Source organism: Coregonus lavaretus (genome assembly GCF_964263955.1).
Source record: "Coregonus lavaretus genome assembly, chromosome: 25".
Lineage (NCBI taxonomy): Eukaryota > Metazoa > Chordata > Actinopteri > Salmoniformes > Salmonidae > Coregonus > Coregonus lavaretus.
In genome coordinates, this window is record NC_140012.1 from 30,471,676 (window position 1) to 30,487,063 (window position 15,388).

Consider the following 15,388-nt stretch of genomic DNA (forward strand, 5'->3'; position numbering starts at 1 on the left):
TGCCATTCCTTCACATGCTCTGTTCAGAATAATTATTGAGCATGGTGCCATATTCGTCTATCAACAACCTGTTTCTTTCAATTTACCACATAATATTCTACATTATTTAAAAGATAACAGATTCCTCATGATATCCCCTTTTATGGCGGGTTCCTGTCAATCGATTTTCCTATTAAACTATGAAATGTACACATACTAACCTAACCTAGACTAGGCTAGGATTTACCAAGCATCAGGACAATATTGTCAGGGCAGTGTAGGCTGATATCTTACCTGATAATGACATACATGACGAGCACGTTTCCCACCAGACCAAGCACACACACGATAGAGTAAAGAGTCGTGATTATAACCGCGATGATCACTGGTGTCGAGTCTTTGGCCAGGTTGTCTGTTCTCTCACATTTGGCATCCAAACTCATGTTATCGCTGAAGTTCCGACAAAAAACACTATTGTTCATCATAGCCAAATTTGAGAAATGGTACGGATTGTCCGACGTGTTGCCACTGCTTTCCATGGTCAGTTGAAGCTGTCCCGGCTGAGGCGCTCAGGACCAAAAATCTCGCAACGATTCTCTCACGTTCAAGGCTGCACCGTGTGAGTTTCAAGGCGTTTTTGTGTCACACCAAGTACCTATACGCACGAGTTATGGGACGTGTATGAAACATAAATGCATATTACCAGTTCCCCCTAGTGCGTTTTCTCAATTTATCAAGCAAAATGACGTCACTCCAGGTACCACCCCCGAGGCACTGGCGTTAGAAAGCGGTAATTGCCTACAGTGAAGCATTAGCCTTTAGAATTATTTAACATTATTGCAAGTGCGCTACAGTAGACTGCATACATTTTCAAACTCAGCCCTTACGAAAAAATATTTGAGTCAGAGTGCAGTATAACTGCAGTACACTGCAGTATAACTGTAGTTAGAGTGCAGTATAACTGCAATATGCTGCAAATACTGCATCCAAAATAACACCGTTTTTTTACTGCAGTAATTGTGCAGTGTAACTGCAGTTCAGCTGCAGTACACTGCAGTTATTCTGCAATGACTGATTCCAAAATACTCCAGTCGACTGCAGTTCCTGTACTTTTACTGCAGTTTCAAAACTGCAATCTTTTTTTGTAAGGGAGGTCAATCTGAAGAGCAGCTGTATACCCTCACCTATAGGCTACATGTGAAAGTGTAGTTGAAAGCATAGTAGCCAACCTAGCTAGCACATTTGGTTCCTTTGAAATTTTGGGAACTTAAGTTTTTGGTTTCCCATTGGTTCTGGGAACGAAGCCATACGTTTCCTGACCATTAAAACAGAACGTTTTTTAAAATGTGAAAATTTAGACTTTTCTGGGAACTAACATTTTTAGGTTGCAGGGAATTTCAGATAATTTTTTTCTATGGTTCCCAGATTTTTTTTGTGGGGTTTTTATTAACATTCTGAGAATGGAAATTGGAGGTTATGTAATAATATTTTTCATAACATTACTGTTCTGAACTCCAAGCACAGATGGAAATTCATTTGCTTAGGCATTAATCAAGCAAACACATTCCTTTTTTTATTATGGCATGGCATCAATGAGATTTGAACCTATGATCTTCTGCTCTCTACCCATGGAATTAGTCCACTGCACCACCATGTTATTTTTACTAATACAAAGCTGTCAATTTAAGTCTATTCAAAGAGACCCTATTTTAAAGGAAACAAGCACTCATTAAGATCAATTAATTGGTGCGGCCAACACACCTGAACACACTCAACACGATAGAGGATAGAGTTTTGTTGATGCTGAGAACGGCATGTATATGTTTTTAAATAACATTTTTAGAATGTTCTTTGAACATGTGTTTTTTATGGAAAGTTTTCTTAACATTCTGAGAACATGACTTTAAATAGAACCATGAGGAAATCTGCAGAAAACGCTATGCTGAAGTACTGGAAATCCCACAGAAGAACTTGGTTCTTAACATTCGCTGAATGTTTTGAGAACATGACTTTAAATAGAACCATGAGGAAACCTGCAGAAAACGCTATGCTGAAGTACTGGAAATCCCACAGAAGAACTTGGTTCTTAACGTTCGCTGAACGTTTTGAGAACATTACTTTAAATAGAACCATGAGGAAACATGTAGGAAACGTTATGGGAAGGTTGTATGCAAAATAACCATAGGACAACCACGCTCTCACCAAGCGCTAAGAAACAAAATCAAATCAAACTTTATTTGTCACATGCGCTGAATACAACAGGTGTAGTAGACATTACCGTGAAATGCTTACTTACAAGCCCTTAACTAACAATGCAGTTGAAGAAAGAGTTAAGAAAATATTTACCAAATAAACGAAAGTAAAAAATAATAAAAAGTAACAGAATAAAATAACAATAACGAGGCTATATACAGGGGGTACCGGTACCGAGTCAATGTGCGGGGGTACAGGTTAGTCAAGGTAATTTGTACATGTAGGTAGGGGTAAAGTGACTATACATAGATAATAGACAGCGGGTAGCAGCAGTGTAAAAACAAATGGAGGGGGGTTGTCAATATAAATAGTCCGGTTGGCCATTTGATTAATTGTTCGGCTGTCTTATGGCTTAGGGGTAGAAGCTGTTAAGGAGCCTTTTGGTCCTAGACTTGGCGCTCTGGTACCGCTTGCCGTGCAGTAGCAGAGAGAACAGTCTATGACTTGGGTGACTGGAGTCTTTGACAATTTTTGGGGCTTTCCTCTGACACCGCCTAGTATATAGGTCCTGGATGGCAGGAAGCTTGGCCCCAGTGATGTACTGGGCCATACGCACTACCCTCTGTAGCGCCTTACGGTCAGATGCCGAGCAGTTGCCATACCAGGCGGTGATGCAACTGGTCAGGATGCTCTCGATAGTGCAGCTGTATAACTTTTTGAGGATCTGGGGACCCATGCCAAATCTTTTCAGTCTTCACGACTGTCTTGGTGTGTTTGGACCATGATAGTTTGTTGGTGATGTGGATACCAAGGAACTTGAAACTCTCAGCCCGATCCACTACAGCCCCATCGATGTTAATGAGGGCCTGTTCGGCCCGCCTTTTCCTGTAATCCACGATCAGCTCCTTTGTCTTGCTCACATTGAGGGAGAGGTTGTTGTCCTGGCACCACACTGCCAGGTCTCTGACCTCCTCCCTATAGGCTGTCTCATCGTTGTCGGTGATCAGGCCTACCACTGTTGTGTTGTCAGCAAACTTAATGATGGTGTTGGAGTTGTGTTTGGCCACGCAGTTGTAGGTGAACAGGGAGTACAGGAGGGGACTAAGCACGCACCCCTGAAGGGTCCCAGTGTTGAGGATCAGCGTGGCAGACGTGTTGTTGCCTACACTTACCACCTGGGGGCGGCCCGTCAGAAAGTCCAGGATCCAGTTGCAGAGGGAGGTGTTTAGTCCCAGGGTCCTTAGCTTATTGATGAGCTTTGTGGGCACAATGGTGTTGTACGCTGAGCTGTAGTCAATGAACAGCATTCTCACATAGGTGTTCCTTTTGTCCAGGTGTGAAAAGACAGTGTGGAGTGCGATTGAGATTGCGTCATCTGTGGATCTGTTGGGGCGGTATGCGAATTGGAGTGGGTCTAGGGTATCCGGGATTATGCTGTTGATGTAACATATGGTTCTCAGAACGTTATGTGCTAGCTTGGTAAGCTACCAATATCAGAAAGATATAGGCTACAAAGATGTGGTAGTGGTGGTGATGATGATGAGGGCAGTTTGAGGTATTCTTATAGTCAATGTTTTGTGTTGCATTGTAATTACATTATAAGTGAAAGAGGTCTGGTACCCACAGTTCTATAATCCAATAGTCATTGATTTGAATCATGATAATGCAACTCTGTGTTACATTACTATTTCTGGGAAATGTTAAGTGGATTACATTTATTTGTTAAACGTATTGAAGGCCGAGTAACTTTGGTACAGAACAAAGCAGCTGGGAAAGGGGATACCTAGTCAGTTGCACAACTGAATGCATTCAACAAAAATGTGTCTTCCGAATGTAACCCAACCCCCACCTTGCTCAAGGGCAGAACAGCAGATTTTTCCATTTTGCCAGCTCAGGAATTCGATCATGCAACTTTCACGTTGCTGTACCAACGCTCCAACCGCTAGACTACCTGCCGTCCCAAGAGACACCTAAGACATTTTAAGTTACGACAATTGTCACAGTGAGTCCAATTTTTTTGTCATTTGCAAACTTAGACAATGAGTGTTGCTGTGATGTTTCTTTCCAAAATATTTCAAATCATCACATTAAAATCATCTATCACAGCTGTAGATCACAAGCCCAGTTTTTAGTTACATCACAAAACATTTTTTTCAAGGCTTTGTAGTAATGTATGCTCATAGGAGTCTACTGCTCTAAATGGCTCAGAGAGCTACAGCTACGTGTTAGGTACTGTACTGTAAAGGGCTGATTGTTGTCCCATATTATATTGCTATCTGATTAAGGTTATACATTGTGTGGAATTCAGGCAAGTAGCTGGCATCTTATAGTTAACCGATATTTTGGTTCTGGACTAATGACTTATTCCTGTTACAGGAAGAACAAATTATTATTTCCAATTACGACCTGGCAAAGCATGTGTTTGGATAGCCATAGCCTAGCGGTGAAGAGTGATGGGCCAGTAACCAGAGGAAAGCAGTAAACTCCCTGGATGCTGTGAATGTTGATTAAGGCAGCCCCCTGCACCTCTCTGATTCAGAGGGGTTGGGTTGAATGCATTCAGTTGTGCAACTGACTAGGTAGTCCCTTTCCCCATACTGTCTAAAGAGATTGTGTTGTCAGTATGGCTAGTGTTTGGGGTGAATAATGAGGTACTTTCTGTTACATTACTGTGCAAAAAAGCAGACCAGAATTCAAGTTTTATTTTATATACTTTAGCTGCATTTGATTGAGCTTGCCTGGGTCAATGGAACCAAAGCTGGATCTTCACAACAAGAGGGCTCTATCTGTCAGACCTGGGTTCAAATAGTATATATTTCAAAAACGTTGAAATTGTTTGATGAAGCCAGCCTGGAGTGCTAAATGGGCGGGAAATGTACTTTTGGGGCTATATCATTGCACCAGAAAAGCTTAATCAAACACTTAAAGTATATGAAATAAAACAAATTCTATTTAAACCCAGGTGTGACAAACAGAGCCCTCTTGTAGTGAAGATTCATTGAAATTGTAATTACAATATCTCTTATGGAGATGTACTTTTAGGAGCTTCAGAAACATGCCTCAAGCATCAGCTTGGAACCGTGGTCTCCCTTAACAACATAGACCATAATGATCTCTTGACATTTCAACTATCTTCTAGTAATGCATTTCAGTTAAGAGATTTGCTGTTTGATGTTTGATTAGGATTTCAATATGTCTGAGACATCAAAAGGATACTTTATTGTCCATTTTCTTTTCAGATCATGGAAATGTGTCTTTTTGCATTTTACATTTACATTTTATATTTTGTTCATTTATCAGACACTCTTATCTAGAGTGACTTACAGTCAGTGGATTCATCGAAGGTAGGTGAGACAATCACATATCACATTGGCTTTTAAACCCAACTCCCTGAGAAACACACGCACACACACACAACCTGAGCGGTTGGAAGCCAGGGTTTATTTTATTTCTTTATTGGATTTTTTCTTTTCAGCTCAGTGGACATAAATCACACTATATTAGGGACTTTTACAAAAACACATACAGTTCAAACATTGTAATAGAAACAAGAGAATTTCATGACACTGTAAACAGGTGCCTTGCTTAAGGTAGATGGCATCTAAGACACAATTGCCACCAAACTTCTCCCCACCAGATTTTCCCGTTGGACTTGGGATCTCTACCCTCTAGGCTAAATACACTGTAAAACCATGAAACATGTGACATATTTATTACCTACACGTCAGTGTTTAAAACTTAAACACTAGGCATTTAGATTTGCCAATATATGGTCTCATCTTAAACACAGGCGTTTAGAATGCAAGATTAAACATGATAGTCAGCTTTTTGCAGTCAGTTTCCAACCAGGCGAACACGTATATCTCCTAAGTATTCCGATTTTAAACACTAGTGTTTACTTTCCTATCATCCTGTTTAGAGTGCATTTAGTCGTTAGAAATATATGTGACTTTCCATACCTTTTATTCAGATCAGTGTTAGGAATGTCTGTCACCTTACCTACATTTCAGCACAACTGAACAGGACATTTGATTCAATAAATCGTTTCAATCGCGTTGTTGTTCCTCGACTGTGTTGAGTTAATTTCATTAACTCTCTGAGTGAAAAAGACGTGGGAGGGGCCACATTATCATATTTCCCAGCATGCTTTGTTGCAGGTTGATTTTTAGAATAGTTTGTTTTAATATACTGTATGTTTCCTTATGCACATTGATTGATTAATTGATCTTATACTATACAAAGATAAATAACTTACATTTTTCTAAACTAATCCAATCTGTAAGGGGTTGGACTTATTGCACCCATTACTGAAATGTTTGTTCCAGTTTTGATTATTTAGGACAGGTAGTCTTGTTTGTTACATCCTTCACCATAGCAGTCATTCTGAGCGCAGGTTAAAATTATTGTATATCCTCCCCCTGGCCGGATATCAATGGGAATTACTAATCACTTCACAAACCAGTGTATTGTGACTTGCAGGTCTGGTGTGGCTCATGATCCAGGATTTTGCGACCACAATGTCGAGCAGGGCTGGGCTGCCCATAAGGCAGGATTAGGCGGCAGATTGGCGAGGGCAGCGTGAGCTAAACTGACCAAGATGCACCTCCAACAACACGTTAAACTGCACATAATTCTGCCCAAAGAAAATGGGCAGAATTTCGCTCAACTGGTGGTATATAGGCTTTTTAGGTGAGCGCTGATACCTTCCTGTGATAAGCAGTGACCACTTTGTCAAAGGCAGGGGCTCAAAATCTTTCATGTCCATTCCCAGTGCGCCTCTCCAGGGTGCTGTTGGAGATGCATCGCTGCAGCGCTCCACCAACATAAAAAATATACCTGACATAAATCATGTAGCAAATATAGCCTATGGTAGAAATAATAGACTATGTGGCCTTTCTGTAGTCTACAGGCTGGAGTTAAAATGTATGACAATGTAATGAGATGGACACTTTTTACATCATGCACGTTTCTCCGATCAAATAGCCTAACCTAAATGGCGCCCAATCAAGTAAAAAATGCACTGACATGTTAACAAACACCATATCTTAAAAACATGACAGGTCAAAGTAAAAGGGACAATATGGAATGGACAATCAGGCTACTCACAACTGCTGTCCAAGAGTTTCACCCCGTGGGCTAAATTGTCATTATCATTGGTTTCAAGTTTGTATCCGTACATTTTTTATGAGCTGATCATAGCAAAACAGAAAATACTTCTGCATTTCCCGCTGTGTAAACATATTTATTCTCATTGCAAATAGGCTCATATTGGGTAGCTGATATTCAGTGCTTAAATAGCCAAATTGTCACAGGAATCAAGACTAATAAAGCCAATACAACTGCCTGTTTTACAAACAAATCAAGTCAAAAACCCACATGGCAGAAACTGTAGGCTACACCCCAGAAAGCACGGACCGACACCAATGTATTTTTAAAGTATTTTTATGGTCCTGTCCGGATCGGCCGGCCATCTCATTTTGGTACAGTCCGGACCGGCCTTGATTTCCACGTCCACGGACGTAGAGTTTTAGTCCGGTCTGGACCAAATCTGAACCAATCATAGACGTCTGGACCAGCCTTGATTTGGTCCAAACATAGATGTCTATAAATGACGTCTTTTCAACTTTAATTCAGAACTGAAAATTAACCTGATTTAAACGTCTGGAAAATACACATTTTCAACTTTCATTCGGAACCAAAAATGAACCTGATTTCTTGAAAATATATATTTTTCAATGTCCGTATAAAACATATTTAAAACGTTCCGAATTCAGAAACTAAAATGAACCTAACTTTAATGTCTGGATTTTTTTTATTTTAGACTTCTTTTCAAAGTCATTTTTCTTACTGGGACTATTCTAGTTTAGCAGGGAACAGGAGGAGGGCGGATATCTTTTGGGGGCCTAGGGTGGCAGAACAGCCAGAACCGGGTCTGATGTCGAGGATAACTAGGCCAAAACTAAAGGCCTTGTGAAATGTACACTGAAAAAATATATATACGTGACATGCAACAATTTCTAAGAATTTACTGTGTTACAGTTCATATACACTACCGTTCAAAAGTTTGGGGTCACTTAGAAATGTCCTTGTTTTTGAAAGAAAAAGTTTTTAAAAATACCATTAAAATAACATCAAATTGATCAGAAATACAGTGTAGACATTATTAATGTTGTAAATGGCTATTGTAGCTGGAAACTGCTGATTTTTTATGGAATATCTACATAGGCGTACAGAGGCCCATTATCAGCAACCATCAGTCCTGTGTTCCAATGGCACGTTGTATTTGCTAATCCAAGTTTATCATTTTAAAAGGCTAATTGATCATTAGAAAACCCTTTTGCAATTATGTTAGCACAGCTGAAAACTGTTGTGCTGATTAAAGAAGCAATAAAACTGGCCTTCTTGAGACTAGTTGAGCATCTGGAGCATCAGCAATTGTGGGTTCGATTACAGGCTCAAAATGGGCAGAAACAAATAACTTTCTTCTGAAACTCGTCAGTCTATTCTTGTTCTGAGAAATGAAGGCTATTCCATGCGAGAAATTGCCAAGAAACTGGAGATCTCGTACAACGCTGTGTAATACTCCCTTCACAGAACAGCGCAAACTGGCTCTATCCAGAATAGAAAGAGGAGTGGGAGGCCCCGGTGCACAACTGAGCAAGAGGACAAATAAATTAGAGTGTCTAGTTTGAGAAACAAGCGCCTCACAGGTCCTCAACTGGCAGCTTCATGAAATAGTACCCGCAAAACACCAGTCTCAACGTCAACAGTGAAGAGGCGACTCCGGGATGCTGACCTTCTAGGCAGAGTTGCAAAGAAAAAGCCATATCGTAATCTTTTCTTTTTATTGGCCAGTCTGAGTAATGGCTTTTTCTTTGCAACTCTGCCTAGAAGGTCAGCATCCCAGAGTCGCCTCTTCACTGTTGACGTTGAGACTGGGGTTTTGCGGGTACTATTTAATGAAGCTACAATAGCCATTTACAACATTAACAATGTCTACACTGTATTTCTGATCAATTTGATGTTATTTTAATGGACAAAAAAATTGATTTTCTTTCGAAAACAAGGACATTTCTAAGTGACCCAAACTTTTGAACGGTAGTGTAAGTAAATCAGTCAATTGAAATAAATTAATTTGGCCCTAATCTATGGATTTCACATTACTGTTGGTCACAGATACCTTTAAAAAATGGTAGGGGCGTGGATCAGAAAACCAGTCAGTACCTGGTGTGACCACCATTTGCCTCATGCAGCGGACACATCTCATTTTCATAGAGTTGATCAGGCTGTTGATTGTGACCTTTGGAATGTTGTCCCACTCCTCTTCAATGGCTGTGAGAAGTTGCTGGATATGTGCAGGAACTGGAACAGGCTGTCGTACACGTCGATCCATAGCATCCCAAACATGCTCAATGGGTGACATGTCTGGTGAGTTTGCAGGCCATGGAAGAACTGGGACATTTTCAGCTTCCAGGAATTGTGTACAGATCCTTGCGATACTTATTTTCCACCATAATTTGCAAATAAATTCATTACAAATCCTACAATGTGATTTTCTGGATTTTTTTTCCTCAATTTGTCTGTCATAATTGACGTGTACCTATGATGAAAATTACAGGCCTCTCTCATCTTTTTAAGTGGGAGAACTTGCACAATTGGTGGCTGACTAAATACTTTTTTCCCCCACTGTATGTGTGGTCATAAAGGGTTGACTTTTAATTTAGTTAACGCATTCACTTAGGCAGTCACTTGGTGAAGGCTTCAGGAATGTAAGTTATTGAATGCAACAACCATGTCCCTGTCACTAACAAACACAGTCATGGGTGTGTATCTCTCACATTCAATTGAAAGGCTTGCTAGGAAATATACAAATATGGCACCCTTTACACCCTTCAGTGTTAAAACAACACCCCCAGTGTTTAGTGTTTAAAACCTAAACACCTTAAACTAGGGCTAGGAATTGACAAGGACCTCACAAGACGATATTATCACGATACTTTGGTGCCGATACGATATGTATTGGGATTTTATTGCGATTTGATGTTCCAAACATTTTGCTCACCATATGTCTGCTGCGGAGGGACAAGAGAGAGCCATGACAAAAATTTTTTTATCAGTCATGGAAATAAAAGTGCTGATTGGCTCCCTATTTAAAAAGAATATGGAGAACAAGTTATGAAGGGAAAATACGGGAGTTTTGGTGCAGGTACAGCCAACTAACGCAAAAATAATATCGCAATATTGTCAAAACGATACGATACGATATATCGTCAAAAGAAATATCCCGATATGTAACTGTATCGTTTTTTCCATCATCACTACAATAAACATGTTCATGTGTTTAAAAAGTGTTACAGCAAATAAACATGTTCTGGTGTTTACAATCTAAACACTGTGACGCTTTTACATTGAAATTCTAAATGCCTTGACGCATTTGAAAAGTGTAACAGAAAAGTATTTAGTTATGTGTTCAGATCCTAAACACTTGGTTTTACAGTTTATATACCTACATTTAAAGCATTTAAATTCCCAATTGTTACTCTCGTATACGCTGCCTTAGTTATCAGCTATTCTGTACTGTAGTTATAAATACATAGAATGTATTACTTAAAATCTGAATCACAATATTCACTTAACATTTCCAGTTAGACAACCATAAGAGAATCTTGCCCATATCTTGATAAGAGGCTATAGTTAATGTGGTGTAATTGAAATGGGTGTCCATTACAGATATTATTCTGTGAAGTGTTATCTCAAACATCTTCCTCAGTTATTAGGCCTTCAGGCAGAGGAGTTGGACTGTTACCAGGCAACAGTTGGAAGGGTCTATTCCGGCAATAATGCTCATGTGTTCTACCTTTGTCAATCAAAACTAATTATTTTAAATGTAGTGTTTTACTCCCTCTGTGCAATAACAAAAGAGAGCAGATTCACAGCAGTACCCATTTTGTGTGGTGGTACAATCATGGCTCATTCATTGCATGAATGACAATAACGGGTTCACAACATTTCTTGGAGCTCCATGATAGCCCTTTGTTTGCCATCCCGTGAGTTGTTGACTATAACTCTACATCTTATGAGCTCACTCTGCATACCAGCTGTTGGCATAGAGAGGCTTGGTGAAGTAGCTAGTCATCCATAATAAATCAAAGCCTTACAGATCTCCTCACACATGATGCAACATGGTACTGTGGCCCTATCCATTAAAAGTCTGTGATCTTTTTCTCACTTGATCTAAAGTACTTCAAACACAACTTTGCTGTTGCTTTTGTTGTTGTTTTTGTCAGAAAGTGCTAAAAAGTTAATTAAAATAGAATAGAATTAGACAGGTTAATGCATTCAATAGTTAGTTAAGTGATAATGCCCGAGAAGTCGGTGTTTGGAGGATATATTGGCACGGATGTTGTTCGTCGAGGGCCGGCAAACCGTGCCAATATATCCTCCAAACACCGGTTTCTAGGGCATTATCACTTTTATACAACTTCGAGGGCATTATCACTTTTATACAACGGGTTAGCAACATATTCAAATAATGACTGACATATTTTCATTAAAAACGTTACTTTGATTAATTGTATCATACTATTTCATCCTTCCACAAATCTAGGGTTGCTAGAGACGCGACCCAGTCATTCAGTCTTTTTGTTCTGTATCTATGGATGCGACCCAGTCGTTCGTTCTAAATGTTCCATTGCCATACTGGCTGGCAACGTTCTTATCCCTTGCTTGCTAGCTAGCCAACTACAACTAACTTACAGTCACGTCAAAAATTGCAGCCAGAATAACAACAAAGTAGCTGTATTTGCATTTGTTTAAGCTGTTTTCTAGTGGCATTTATTTGGATACATCCATAACAATGAGCTAATGAGGCGCGATCGTGCCTGGCATAGAAAATGTGCTCACTCGTCAGGACACTTGTTCAGAGGAGCTAGCCAACAACACAGCTACAGTAACACAATCACTTCAAACTGAAGCTGGAAAGACTGCAAATTAGCTGCGTTTCATTTGACCTTTATTCAATTTTTTGTTGTTGTTGTATATATCCATTAAAATGATGTCAGCTGATTCATGATTTCGACTGGTTGAGAAACGCTGCCTGCCTGTCTGTCTCGTCCCGACCCCGACATGTTCATTACTATGGGACAGCAAGAGATCGAATTTGAATATTGAAACAATGTTGCAAATGTCTTAGAGACGGACAGCAAGGTTTATACAAATTTCCGCTGTTGAAAACGAAATGTTAGTCTAAAAGAAATGTGAGATAATGTCTAGATGCTTTTTATAGTGGAGATAAACTTTATAAATTGCCTGGATGGGCTGATGAGACAGTGGATTGCCGCAGTCAGATGGAACAGAGTACATAGGCATTTTAACGTCATAGATTTAGCCGGTGGCAATTTGTGGAATAGACACCGGCTGGAATGCGGTTTTAACCAATTAGCATTCAGGATTAGACCCACCCGTTGTATAATTCTTTATACGTACTGATTGTATGAGGAGGTGTCTTGAAAGATAAAAATAGTGTAAAAGTATAATGGGTCCTAGTCAACCATGAATAATAGAATGTGTGCTCATGAAGCATAGTGTCTTTTCCTTCCTGATCGTCCACTGTCTCTCTCTGACGCCACACACGCACACGCACACGCACACACACACGCACACACACACTTAAAACATGCCCCAGGCATACAAAGTGGAACATAGTGTTTTCTCCCTTTAGATCTTCCACTGTCTCTCTCTGAAGCACGCACACACACACACACACACACACACACACACACACACACACACACACACACACACACACACACACACACACACACACACACACACACACACACACACACACACACTTAAAACATGCCCCAGGCATACAAAGTGGAACATAGTGTTTTCTCCCTTTAGATCTTCCACTGTCTCTCTCTGACGCACGCACACACACACACACACACACACACACACACACACACACACACACACACACACACACACACACACACACACACACACACACACACACACACACACACACACACACACACACACAATGTTTGAAAGAGAAGGAACATGAACCATGACATAATCATGTAATCAAGTTAGATGACTTATGGATCATGCTAGATGATCTATGACATGTTTTAGAGGAAGGTCAACTTCTTTCAATAGTTTCCTGTGTTCCGGCAGATCAAACTGAATGACGCTGAACATGTTGTTCTCAGTTCAAATTGAGTTCAAGGAACCTGTGTGGAAAAGTGATTTAGGATACTCAATAAACTTCATAACAACAAATTCAAAATGTCTTTATTTTACACTAGAACATCCTCATAAATGGAGTTCCCAGCATTGTCTTATTCCATTTTGTCTGCTACTGAAATAAAATATTCATTTTACAAACTCACAACAGCAGTTGTTGGCACCCACCCAGTTTCATGTTCTCTCCTCAATTCTTTTGAACTTTTTAATACTAGATATTTATCACACATACTTTGAACAAAGCTTTTAGGGTTCTTATGTTATTCTCATTACAGTATTATATAATTTACTAAGGTGTTATGTCAGACCATTTAAAGTAAATTAAATCTATTTTCATTAAATGATCACTTTGTCCAAGTTATAGAAAAAGCTATCTTCAAAAGTTGGTCTTCAACCATGTAGACAAGATTTACAATTTATCTGTGATTACTTCTTCCTTCTACACAAACTGGGACACTACAGTTTTAAATTACAAGGGTTGATAGCTACTGTTTGTCGGTCTGCAGTGTTATAGCTTTACCATGCATCACACAACCCCTTTGGTAATATTCTGCTCTGGGTTCTCATTATCACAGGTTAAGTCCAGCAGGAGCAGCAGTCCTGGAAATGGAGTTTGTGTTTGTGCTAACAGGCTTTCCATGTTCACGGTTCACAGAAAACACAGCACAATGCTCTTGTTGCCACATTAATCTGGTCACCTGCTTTTAACACCCTTTGAGATGAATATATTTCGGAATTTGGTTGGATGACCAATTAGATGCTAAAATAATTCTGGTGCCATTTCTTTAGTTTCCATGGTGAACGTGACGAGGGTGACAGAGTTCAGATCACAGCTTGACATTCTTCCATTCCACATTGTTCCAAACAATCTGCAGACTGTTCTGAGTTTGCTCATCTTGGACATACTCCTTTCCGTTGAAGTAAATATTTAGCTCTCAAACACTTGCACACTCAATTACACAAATGAAAGGCTGGCGTAATGACTAGATTATATGTCATATTCATTGTCTAAATACTGTCAAACATTTCATACAACAGACTAACAGACCAGCAGTGACCTTGCATAAAATCTCCTCAACTTCCTTGTTTTTAAACTCTATTCTTCCTCTATTTCAACCAACTAAATGGTGTTGCAAAAGTTGTATTGCTATTTTTATTGTTTCCCCACCTACAGTATATTATGGGACAGTAATGGGAACCAGCACTTCAGAATGCTTCCTTTACATGTAGGATACTGTATAGTATAACCATAGGTCAGTATGTATAGGACCCTGCCTTGCTGCAGTGGTAGACTAATTGAAGTGTTTTTCCCTGGTGGGTGCATCAATCTTCAGTGTTCTCTTTTGCCACTGCTGTGCTACCTGGTTGCGAACATTGAATCCAGAGCTCATCTACAACAGACAGACCAGGGAAAGAGGAAGCTGCACTTCAGAGTGTTCGATGGGCAGAAGAGACTGCACACTCTGCACTGCTTAGAGAAACAATCATTTGGATCTAATGGATGGTCAGTCCTTCCATCCATAGCCCTGTCTATGAATTTGAGTGTGGTTACATTTCTCTAACCCCATTCCTCAGTGTTCACCAAAACAGTGGCGGGATGGCCGCTTTGCTGTTGTTTGACATGCAGATGGCCTTTTTATTGATAGATAATTATTGCAGTATTGCTATTATGCATTCATGACTTGCACAATGGCTAAATGCGTCTTTGTCTGATTATTTCAATCTTTAGCTCAATGTCATAGGAATTAATCTCATGCCCTTGAGATACCGCCTGGTCCCAGGCAAGATGATATTAATTAAAATGAAGTCTTTGGATTATTCATTATTTAAGATTACAGTAATACAGGGAGTTAAGTTATTCAACAACAAAGAATGAAAGCTTTGTAGGCAATATTATGGACAGCAACCACAGAACAGATGCAAATCAAAGGGAACTGGCAACCTAATCTGGCCAACTGTACCA

General features: G+C 39.8%; 1 protein-coding gene across 1 annotated transcript in view; it reads right to left on the reverse strand.

Moving 5' to 3' along the window:
- oprm1 (opioid receptor, mu 1) overlaps window positions 1-518 on the reverse strand; it is a gene marked incomplete at both ends in the record, with an annotated part of 43,278 nt that extends 42,760 nt beyond the window's left edge. The window contains one exon of the mRNA XM_084141658.1: window positions 274-518. Within this exon, the coding sequence (XP_083997784.1) occupies window positions 274-518 (245 nt within the window). The remainder of the gene's footprint in view (window positions 1-273) is intronic.
- Between the last annotated feature and the right edge of the window lie 14,870 nt (window positions 519-15,388).